This window comes from Schistocerca cancellata, chromosome 7 (assembly GCF_023864275.1).
Source record: "Schistocerca cancellata isolate TAMUIC-IGC-003103 chromosome 7, iqSchCanc2.1, whole genome shotgun sequence".
Lineage (NCBI taxonomy): Eukaryota > Metazoa > Arthropoda > Insecta > Orthoptera > Acrididae > Schistocerca > Schistocerca cancellata.
The window spans coordinates 394,302,101-394,314,948 of NC_064632.1; the positions used below are offsets into that span (position 1 = coordinate 394,302,101).

The following is a 12,848-nucleotide window of genomic DNA, read 5'->3' on the forward strand; positions in this document are numbered from 1 at the left end:
AAACACGCACTATCAGAATGCGACAAACAATGCATGACACAGTGCAGTAATGCATTTTCAGCTTAAGAGTGACGCAAACACCTATAACAAAGAAAACGGCACTTGTCAGCTCAAAGCAAAATAAGAAATCGATTCAAACCAGACGAAGCACGTGAAAAAGGAAGGACACCCGTATAAATACGGACGGAGCGCCTGACGCATAGCAATGGCTATGTAGTAAAGCTTAACTGCTAAGCTTACGACTCAAACCAAACTACTGTAGCAGTATCGTCATTCATTCGACCTAAATTGTGTCTCATATTACAATGGACCAACTTTGTTTCGATTTGGAGGTGCGGCCTAAAACTTTTCTCTCCCCTTGAATTTCGAGTCTCAAATTTCAGGTGCGGCTTAGATTTGGGAAATTTTTTTTCCCTTTATTTCGAGTCTCATTTTTCAGGTGCGACTTAGATTCGAGTGCGGCTTAGATTCCAGTAAATACGGTAGATTTGCATGATGGGGGGTGTGAATTGACATCCATGAAGACAAATGCCTCGCCAATATACTGCTGATATGGTTGCACTGTTGGTCGGAGGATGTCATTCATGTATCATACAGCCATTACGGTGCCTTCCATTACCACCAGCAGCGTACACCGTCCCCACACCCCAGAACAGCAGGGAACCTCCACCTTGCTGCACTTGCTGGACAGTGTGTCTAAGGCATTCAGCCTGACTGGGTTGCCACCAAACATGTCTCCGATGATTGCGAGGTTGAAGGCATATGCGACACTCATTGGTGAAGAGAACATGATACGAATCCTGAGTGGTCCATTCAGCATGTTGTTACACCCATCTGTACTGCACTGCATGGTCTGACATGGTTGAAAAGATGGACCTCGCCATGGACATCGGGAGTGAAGTTGCACACCATGCAGGCTATTGCGCACAGTTTAAGTCATAACACGACGTCCCATGGCTGCACAAATAGAATTACTCAACATGGTGGTGTTTCTGTCCGAGCCCTAATCTGTATGTAATGGTCATCCACTGCAGTAGTAGCCCCTGGGCAGCCTGAGCAAGGTACGTCATCAACAGTTCCTGTCTCTCTGTACCTCCTGCATGTCTGAACAACATCGCTTTGGTTCACGCCAAGACATTCCCCTTCCTGGCACAAAGTAACAATGTGGATGCAATCGAACTGTGGTATTGACTATCTAGGCATGGTTGAGCTACAGAAACATGAGCCATGTACCTACTTCCTGGTGGAATGACTGGAACCGATCGGCCATTGGACCCCCTCCATCTAATATGTGTTGCTCATGCATTGTTGTTTACATCTTTGGGTGGGTTTAGAGACATCTCTGAACAGTCAAAGAGACTGTGTCTGTGATACGACATCCACAGTCAACATCTATCTTCAGGAGTTCTGGGAATGGGGATGATACAAAAGTTTTTTTTGATTTGTGCATGCTACTTAGGAAAGTACAGCTACTTGATAACTCAATTAAGTAAAATTGACCAACAAATGAAATGAATGAATAGCATGTGGGTTGCTGGCGGGGTCGACGCATGTGGCAATGCGGGAGGACCCATAAGGGAGGATGCGCAGGACTCGTGCCCCCCCATATGTATCTGCCACTGTGTAACAGGCTACCTGGCCTGGTTTCAGGCCAACGGAAGGCATTGACTACTATGCAGCTCAGAAGCCAATGAGAAGATGGTGCATAATGGAGGGATTTGAAGGCTAAGTTTTAACGAACTGCAGATGGCAGGGAAGAGGCAACTGACTAAACAGATTGGCCTTATGTGTGCAACTGAGAAGCAGCCTCTTGGGTTATTTGTGAGGGACAACATGTCTGGAATAACGTTTTTTATAGAAACAACAGTATTTTATCAGCTGGAAGTTTCACCGATGACAGTTCCAAGGTTCTGATAGCTCTAACAGAACTGAGGTCATGGGAAGAAAGGTTTTGATGCTCAACAATGGGCTACCACACACGTTCACATGGGCATTCCTCGAGATTTTGGGAGCTGGTTTTTTTTTTTTTTACCATTCTTCTGACCAGCTCCAGACTTGACTTCTAACCATCTGTTATAAGTGGCTCAACTAGTGTAAATTTCCAGTGGATGTGATGCATTATTGGAAGAATTTACAGAGATTACAGAAATCAGGAAACTGGGAATGGCTTGCAAGCACAACACTGAACATACATTCCGACTTCAGTTGGCCCTCCAGTAACAGCCTGCTCATCCAGGCTTATTCCAGAAGAGTTCACCACAGCTAAGGATGACATTGGCAGACAGATTACTGAAGTCTCCGTCAGATAGTCAGTGGGCTCCACCTACTCACATAGTCAAGAAAAAGGACAAAAACTGGTGCATGTGTGAGGATTATAGTGTCCTAAATTCCCATTCTATTCCCAACAAATATCCATTACCTCAGGTGGAAGATTGCAATAGCATCACAGCAGGTGCAAGAGTTTTCAGTGTTACTAAGTGCTGCAAGGCATATGCACAGATTCCGGTCACAAAGGGTGACAGGAAGAAGACTGCTACTCCATTTTGTTTGTTCCATTTCAACTTTATGCCCTTCCATTTTAAAAATGGTAAATGTTTATTCACAAGGTTCTTAGAGGGCTTCCATTCCTGTTTTCTTACCTGGATGACATTCTTGTCTTCCCCAACAGTATGGAACAACATATGGAGCACTGATGATTCCTTTCCCAGAGGCTTAAGCACTTTGGAATGGTAATCGATGAAGAAAAGTTCATTTTTAGGAAAAAGAGCATACAATTCCTCAGGTTCATTAAAACTGCAAAAGGTCTGTCTCCAAACCAAGCAAGAGTACAACTCAACCATGACTCCCCAGTTCAAGGGACTTTCAAGGAATTACAAAGATCCTTGGGAACAATTAATTTCTGCTGATGCCATCTACTACAGTCAGATGCAAAACAGACACCTTTGACTGCACTTTTGAAGGGAATGTTCACCTCATGGACTAGAAGGTACCATAGGCTATGTTATTACACCATCCTATCCACAAGTACATACTAGCAGTCATGGTCAATGACAGCCGGAGGGCAGCTGGTATGACATTACAACAAAGGATCAGTGGGGTTGGCAACCCTTGTTGTTTTTTTCTGCCTCTTGACAGAAGAACTGCACAAGTCAAGCACTACAGATGGTGAATTACTATCCATTCATGCAGCAGTTAAACTCTTCAAAGAATACCTGGAAAGCAAACACTTTACAATTTATACAGATCATGCACCGTTTGCAGCATTCTTTTCCAAGATATCAGACCTAGCATGACCAACTTCATAGTACAGTAGTCCACAGATGTTGGACACATAAACAGCATGAATAATTTTGTGGCTGATTGATTATCATGTAGCTGTGCCAGCGTCAAGGCAACCTGCTGAGAGAAAATAGCAGTTGATCAAAAGGAATACTCTGAGTTCACTCAGTTGTTGGCAAATCGATCTCATGGTTTGGTGTTTGATAAAACAGAGGTGAAAGACCTGGGATTTATCTGATGGTGTGATACATCACAGATAGATTATTTCCTTACATTCCACTTAGGCACAGGAAAGAGGTTTTCTGTGCCTTTTGTAATTTAGCTTACCCGGGAGTCAGGGCTTCAACTAAACTGCTAGTGAAATACATCATATGGTCCAGAATAAAAGAGGGTTCCCACTGCTGGGCTCAATGTTGTTTACATTGTCGAGAAGAGTAAGGCTGGCAGATGCACAAAAGCCTAAGGAAACATTCACTGAACCAACAGCTTGTTTCATGCACCTACATATTGATTCGCAGGACCCTCTTCTGTATTCCAAAAATTATAGCTACCTGTTGACAGTGGTGTATTGGTTACCAATTGGCCAGAAGCCTTCCTTATTTCCAATATTTTGGCACAGACCATGGCTATGACACTACTGGCTGGCTGGTTTGCTCGCTATGGCACACTGCAAGTGATCATGTCTGAACACGGAAGACAATTTGAGGCTTGTCTATTTCAAGAGGTGTTACAGTTATACATCTTCAGTGACATTTGAACAACTTGTTACCACCCAGCAAGCAACAGGGTGGTTGAAAGATTTCACCGATCTCTGAAGGCTGTATTAATGGCACATGGATCTAGATGGATGGAAGCTTTGTCCTTGGTATTGTTAGATCTTCAGTCAGAGGTGAAGGTTGAACTAGGTTGTTCACGAGCATAGTTGGTGTTGACAAACAAGTAAACTTACTTGCTAATCTACCACTGACAAACCTATAATCCTACCATCTGAGGAACACACATTCAATTTTGGTAGGTGATTAAAAAAGATAATGTCATGGATCAATATGCATCCTCCACAACATCATGACAACAAAGCATTTTTCATAAATAAGGATCTGATGAAATCAACACACATCTGGATGTGAGATGACACTGTATGTCTCCCTCTCTGCCAGCCATATACAGTACTGTTTCAAGTGCTGTGCATATTGCCAAATGACTTCATGATAGATTGGTATGGAAAGCATGAAATGTCTCCATAGGGCAGCTGAAACCTGCTCATCTCGATGCACAGGACAATGGGACTTTAAGGTTGGCCACTACAAACCACAACAAGCCAGAAGAACTGTTTGCCACCAATACCCAAATATAGCTGGGGTGCCAAATTCCAGAAAGGGGAGCTGGTGTAGCAGCAAGTGCTATTCATCAGTGTACATAGATGACACTGATAGGTGTCAGTGTGTTTCATCTTTATGCATGTACTTCTCTGTTCTACTGTTCCGATGCTTGCTCTGAACATGTTTTGGTGCTAATTCACCATATTTGTAATTTGTGCTTTAGTGTAAATATATTAAGTTATCTTGCATGTGTGGAGCTTATTCTCACAATTAATTATATTCACTTAAAATAAATAGCTGAAACTATTTTTAACTTGTTTATGATGACTGTTTACCCTAGCTTGAGGTCAACTAATAAATTCAGTTACACTTCTCACAGTCAAGAAGAAGAATCTATTCTTGGTCTTGAGATATGGAAGATTTTGAGCAGCTGATGATTACTGTCTAAATAGAAAACATGAAATGGACTACAAAAACACCAAGTTCATCTCTACAGTTCTCTCTTTCTGTTAAGGTATTACCAAAAAGGCTGTTTACATTTGTACAAATGATAATTTAGCTACTAGAAAATAATATCTTGCCTCAGCAAGGAGGCAATATGGTACAGGCTGTGCTACAGTCACAAATACTACAGAGGACAACATACTAGATGAATTAAGAAGATATTACTGTAGGTCTTCACATCTGGCAGCCCATCCAAGGGCATGTCTTCACCACCTTTCCACAAATGTGTAACACAACTGTGTGATGACTGGTATACTGATCACATTTGAGTGTGTATTTCTGCCTTTCCTGAGCAATTTCAAAATTATGTGTAGAATGCTTGATACATGGTTTGCCACACTGTTTGCAGGGTGACAATGTTTGCACTTTTATGAGGATCACTTCCAGTAATGTGCCCAATGATATCATTCTCAATTGCACAGAAAAAAGTTAATCCCAACTACAGCTTTATCTCCAACACAGCATTAATAACCATTTAACAGAAGGTTTAATCATAACACTGCTCAGCCCTACAGATTGTTTAAAAATTCTAATTACTGCTCAGCCCTTGAATTTGTCTAAAAATTACAGTTAGGTGAATATTTAGTATCTAAATACCTTCCATGACCACTGTCCACTGCTCGTAATTTGTGACTGATGACATGTCACTTTCATCATCATCATGATGTATGATCTTTTATCACTGATTACTACTATAACATAACCTCACTATATTTCATTATTGGTAACATCTAATTATCTGTTTAAAATGATGTATTAACATTTTACAATACCAAGTGATGATCTGTTAGGTAGAAATTACTAATAAGTAATATTTTTGTTTCATTTGAACTGATGTATTGAGCCAAACAAAATGACAGTGATGTTAGTTTTCTGTTTCCCATTCTGAAATTAGGGAGATTTTTGTTTCAAGAATGCCTTATGCACGAAGCTATTGATTAAAAGTCTTGTGTCATTCCATGATGTTTCAGGATTGCAGCTGATGATGCTGAGACCTTCTCATGATAATTCAGCTGATAACCATTCAGCTAACTTCAGGCAAGCATATAACACTGGAGACTGCTTGTACACGTCACTGAGTCTGGACCAAAAATTAGCATGGAGGTGTGTGCACATAGATTACTGCCTCACATGTGCTCTCTGTCAAGATTAGCACCCTTTGTTAAATACTGCTCCATCTGAGGTGCACAGCCACATGCATGATGGTCATATTGCATGCACAACATCTTTCAAATTGTGGGCCAGCTGAGTTAAAATACCGAAGTAAATATACTAAAATTAACAGCTCCTCTACATGTCATTAGATGAAAAATATTTTCTTTCTGAAGATATTAAAGAAATCAGAGATCCAGGTTTTATCCAGTTGAAAGCCACCATTAGGATTAATAAGATCTTCTGCCAAATTTCTACAGATAACTCAGTGATTGAATCCCTGGATGATTTCGTGGTGGCCAAGATTTTCATTGCAGAATAATCCATAGAATGTGCTGTGGAAATACAATGCTTGGCTATGGCTGACTTATTTCACTGCAAAAGGTGAGTGTAGAAATCATGTTCCACACAACTTCCACACGTTGTGCATTGGCCTCATCAATGCAGGCTTTGCTGCACAGGCACAGTGTTCTGTAGACTACAACCTTCTTAAAACTCAGATCATCATTTACCAAGGTGAGAAGAGTACAAATATTTGCAGGTCACTGGAAGAATACTCTAACACAATGTTTCTTTAGGATCCTGTACAGTACAATTTTGATGAGAAGTTACTGACATATGAGAGGAAAGCCATAGACATGAACAGCTTCTTCTCCTCTTCATATTGTGAGTTGCCACATTTCTTCTTCTTTAAATTTGTGCTAATCTGATGTAGGTAATATCCATTATCTTTGAACAAAGACATTAAGTGTTTCAGTTCCTGTTCAAGGCTGGCTCTATCATTCACATGTTCCTGGTGTACCAACAATCAAAGGGCATCCATTGTTTGTGAAGAGTGTCAGCAGCTATATCCCTGCAAATATATATATATATATACATATGTGTGGGGTTATGGTAAATGGAATGCTTGCCAACTGACAGACATCTGGAAGTTATAGAAGCCACCTTTTTCCATCACTTTCAGAAACTGGATATTCTTTGCTTGAATTTAGATGTTGTAAAAGTCATAAATACTGTCTTTCACTATTGTGCACATAGCAAAAGTATCATCTATGTTTCACCAAAATACTATTTATTTAAGTTCCAGTGAATTGAGTGGCCTCTCCTTAAAGTCATCCATTGAAAAGTTTGTTGGCAGAGGGGAGACATAACCACTCATTGCAATGCCAGCAATTTGTCCAAAGTAATCAATGGTGAATAAAAAATAAGCTCAGGAAAGGCATGGTGGAACAGTGCCGTTATGTCAATTTTGAATTCATTGCAGATGAGTGACAACAAATCCATCAGGGACCCTAGTGAAGAGTGAGGAAACATCAAAATTAATAAATAAGTACAATTAATTGAGTTTTAGTGACCTCAGACACCCCTTCCCAGTGATGCAGAAAAAGAAATAAGAATTCAAACATGACATATACTTACAAGGGTCTGTTGTCAGAGGAGTAATATTTCCTCAATGGTAAGAACTGCACTACGCAAGCTACAAGAAAATCCTCTTACATTTGTCCTTCCTGTATATAAAAAAAATGCCACTGCACTTTCAAACAGAAGTTTTACAGCCGGCTGAGTGAAGCAGCATAAGAGAAAATGGATAAAAACCCTACAGGGAAAGCAGAAAGACAGAACACCAGCATTGTTGAATTATTCTTCTCTTCTGCAAGAAGTTGCAAAATAATTAAGACCTTACAGCTCTGTTCCACCTAGGTTTCATGATCTTCCAAAAATTCACAAAGGAGGTATACTATTATGTCCTGTTCTGAACAATATCAGCATAACAACATATAGCTTAGAAAGGCATTTTTCTTTGTTACTGAAACTTCTCAAGTCATATTCACAACTATTCTGACATTAATAGACTGATAATACTAAAACTCAGTGAAATGGACTTATTACCAAGTTTTGGTATTGTCTCTCTGTTCAGTAGGATATTTCTCATTGATCCATTTTCACTCATTGGCAGTAAGTTCAAAACTGAAATAATAGTGCTGTTCCACCATTCATAAATAACAACTGTCCTTCAAACACTGGTCCACTGAGAACATCTTACATCTTATAGAGACACCCTCACATAGGATCTGTAATACTTACAACCTTTGTTCAAGGATAACAGATATTCTACACATTAGATTAGCACAGCTTTATGTAGGAAGAAACTTGACCACTCACAAGATCAAGAGGAAGAAGGAAGGAAGGAAGGTTAATGGTAACAGTGAGATCTTTAGAGATGGAGCACAAGCTTGCATCATGAAAGGACAGGATAGGGAACCAGCACTACCATTTTCAAAGGAACTGTCCTGGCATTTGCCTGGAGGGATCTAGGAAATCACTGAAAATCTAAATCAGAATTGTCAGATGGGAATACGAAAGATCAAGAGAAGGAGTTGTTCAAGTCTAGGGCATTCCTTCCATATCTCAGCAATATTCTGTCAAATTTGTTCAGAATCCTAAAGAAACATTATGTTAAAGTAATCTCCAGGCACCTTCAAAGACCTTTTTTTGGCTCAGTAAAGGATGATCTGGATTTGCAGAATGCTCAAGTCAACAGAGTACCATATCATTGTGACCAAGACTAAACTGGCCAGACCAAAAAAAGAGTATGTGAAAGATGTATGGAACATGTGCATGATGCTTACCTTTTGCAGCCCAATAAGTCAACCAAAGCCAAGCACTGTATCTCCACAAGGCAATCAATGAATTATTCAGACATGGAAATCTGAGCCTTGATGACAACCTACTGGGGTTTAATTATTGAAGGTGTTGTGGAAATACATTTGTCAGAAGGTCTAATTAATCATAATAGCTGCTTTCAACTAGTTAAGACATGGACCCTTGTGATTTCTTTAATATTTTCAGAAAGGAAACACTTTATGGTTAATAATGTGCCTAGTTACAATTAATTTTATTATGATGACATCTACATTTTAATTCATGTGTATTTTAATTCCTTGGACCCATCATTTGACAAAAGGTGTGCATGCAATATCACCATTCTCCATGGGCATGCCTCAAGAGGAGTAGTATTCATGAGAGGGTGATAAACTTGACAAAGAATGCTGAAGCAATGGCAACTGATGTGCATTCATTGCTGCGCTACAGTTTGCTATAAACTTAATGACATACGCCAGCAGTCTCCAGTATTAAACTCTCACCTGAAGTTGGCTGAATGACAGTCAGACAAGACAGTATCAAGACAATGACAGTGGCAAGATGTTGACACCATGTAGCTGCAATCCCAAAATCTCAGAATACTCATTACATCTGGAAAATTTCAATAATCACTTCATGCATTATCACAATGTCTTGACTATCTCCATAGTCTGCTAGACATGGGATACAACAGTTGGTGGATGGATTACAGCTTCAACTGCCAGTAATGATGCCAATGTGGGGTAGTTTGAAATGGGGCCAGGTAAGTTGCAAGCATTGATCTTATTAGTAGCTGACATGAAAAATTAGTTAAGGTGACCTCAAAGATGACAAAATGATATTAAAATGAGAAATGAGTACCAGAGTTATTGAACAATAATTGGATACAATTAAGAGTTTTGCATTTATCTTACAAAATTTGTGAAGAAATATATCAGAGCAATGTTTAGATATTATATATACTTTCCAGAATGAGATTTTCACTCTGCAGCGGAGTGTGCGCTGATATGAAACTTCCTGGCAGATTAAAACTGTGTGCCCGACCGAGACTCAAACTCGGGACCTTTGCCTTTCGCGGGCAAGTGCTCTACCATCTGAGCTACCGAAGCACGACTCACGCCCGGTACTCACAGCTTTACTTCTGCCAGTACCTCGTCTCCTACCTTCCAAACTTTACAGAAGCTCTCCTGCGAACCTTGCAGAACTAGCACTCCTGAAAGAAAGGATATTGCGGAGACATGGCGTAGCCACAGCCTGGGGGATGTTTCCAGAATGAGATTTTCACTCCGCTGCAGAGTGAAAATCTCATTCTGGAAACATCCCCCAGGCTGTGGCTACGCCATGTCTCCGCAATATCCTTTCTTTCAGGAGTGCTAGTTCTGCAAGGTTCGCAGGAGAGCTTCTGTAAAGTTTGGAAGGTAGGAGACGAGGTACTGGCAGAAGTAAAGCTGTGAGTACCGGGCGTGAGTCGTGCTTCGGTAGCTCAGATGGTAGAGCACTTGCCCGCGAAAGGCAAAGGTCCCGAGTTTGAGTCTCGGTCGGGCACACAGTTTTAATCTGCCAGGAAGTTTCATTATATATACTGTTATAAACATAGTTAAGCCATATAACTGTCATCACACCTCTTCTCACTTGGTCCAAATTTAGATTGGCAAATAATTATTTTATCATAAATTTTTGTTCATTGATCATTGAGATTATGAATTGCATTACCTACCTTTACTGTATCGCTCTGTGGGATCAGAGCTTGCCATTTTTTTCTTCTTTGGAACTTTAGCATAACAACCAACAAGTGCAGGATTTGCTGTAGGATCCAGCACTGATGGATCACGATCATAATTGAGACGAATTTTCATTATATCTCCTGTTGTTGTACCACAATATGCATATTCATCTTTGGCATCAATCTGGTAAATTACAAGAATGCTGAGGAGGCAATAACAACTGTCATGGGAAACACTGCTTCTTCGACAGTTAACAACTTTAAAAATATTATTTCACAACAGATAATGAATCACATATTTAGTACTAAAATTCATTCACTACAAAAACAGAAAATGTTGCTAAAATGAAAGAGTAACCAAGGATAGGTAAGGAAATGAAGTAACACACAGAAATAAGAGCTGACTATGGTATATGAGTTCAAGAAATCTAAATTTTTAAGCTGAGTTCTCTCTATCTATAGCAAAACTGAAAAAGTGAATGAGGATAGAAAAACGGTCATGTGCAACATTCATCTGAAACTGGATCTGTAGAAATGGTCATGAATCTTGCTGACATCAATAGTACTCATTCTGTTTGTGTTCCTTCAATTCCATCCCATCAAAGTTCAGGAATGAATTAAGGTGTATACTAACTTAGAAACGCGGTACCTAGGAAGTTTGAATATTCTGAAATACACTGCCAGGCCTCACATAACAGAAATTTTCTTTCTTTCTTTCTTTCTTTCTTTAACTGTGGATCAGGTGTTGTGCTGGTTAGTCTTTTCTTCTCCTCCCTCCTGAACCTCTCAATTCTTTTGTTCTTTTTCTGAGATTCCTCCTCCTTCCTCTCTCCAGACTATCTTGGTCCTGGTACTTCACTTTTTCTGAAACCCCTTGAATTTGTCAACCTTCATTCCAAATTCATCTTTATCCCACATTTATTTCTGATTGATCCCAACTTCCTTGGTATCCCTTCTCATTTTCTCAATCCATTTTGTGGTTGCCTTTAATTGGGTGATGTAATTGAAGATTCCCTTTGTCATCTGGTTTTGCCCATTCTGGAGATGTGCTCATAAAACTTCAGCCTTCTCTTAGTTATACTATGTGGTCTTCTCTACCTGTTTATACAGATCATCATTTTCTCTGTTCATTGTTTCTTTTTTGTGGTCTGAGTGTCTTCCTTAACGTTTTTGATCCCTTCCATTTCCCCTTTCTTAATCAGTATAAGGCATTTTGAACTATAAAGTTCTTCTGGCTTAGCTGTGGTGCAGTGCCTAACCACTGCATTGCAGGAGATTGTTCTTTTGTTTCATCTATTGCATTCTATTCTATATGCTAATTCTATCTTTCTGGCTCATCCTGTTTATTTCCTATTAGCTTAATATTTACATACCAATATTGTTTCTTCTTAAAGACCAACATTTATCTACATGCTGTAAGAATGCAGGGGGAAAAACAAGATTTGTCATGTTTCTATCCATAAAAATATGAATTTTGTTGCAAAGAAGAAAAGGGGTTATAATTGTAATGCCGAAATTACCAAGCTGAATGAACATATAACTAGTTTACAGTTTATAATTTGTGCTCTGAAAATGGATATAACAAGACTGCAAGTTGCAGACAAGAAAATATTTTGTAACTGGCAATAAATAAACCAACAGCTGTATGCAGATCTCTCATGTATTCCAGAGGCAATGGGTTTCAGCATTTCATTATGCTATCAACAGGACCTCTATGGTAATATAGTGGCTAAGCTTATGTAGCCAGATAAAGTATCATGCAAAAGAGAACCAGTATCTGCACCAGGGTATAGGTTATATATGGGGTGATTACAATTAAAGTTAAACTTTCAAACCACTGTATAAATAACATCACTCGTCAGAATGACATTGAATTGCAACAGAATATTATCAGACAAGGGGGAAAATGTATGGCAGAAGAAAAATAAATAGTTACAAAATGTAGCAATAGATGGTGCTGTAAGCATCATAATTTAATAGTGGTCAACTAAAAATGACAAATGAATCATACAATAATGCCTAAGGTGTACGTCTGACATCAAACAAACTGTACTACTCAGTGTGCATGGGTGTACAAGTTTGGTACTGTTGGTTACATAAGCCCATCCACCACAGCAAGGTCATATCACATCTGATGGGAAAAATTGGTTTTTAATTGTCCTGAGGCCAAAAACTGCATAAAAATCATCAATCACATTGGTTTTTAATTGCCAAAAACTGCACAAAAA

At 39.4% G+C, this 12,848-nt stretch overlaps 1 protein-coding gene across 1 annotated transcript in view; it reads right to left on the reverse strand.

The window, feature by feature from the left end:
* The window catches only part of LOC126092258 (cilia- and flagella-associated protein 52-like), a 121,940-nt gene that overhangs the window by 88,797 nt on the left and 20,295 nt on the right, over positions 1 to 12,848 (reverse strand). Inside the window, exon 5 of the mRNA XM_049907768.1 lies at positions 10,615 to 10,804. Within this exon, the coding sequence (XP_049763725.1) occupies positions 10,615 to 10,804 (190 nt within the window). The remainder of the gene's footprint in view (positions 1 to 10,614; positions 10,805 to 12,848) is intronic.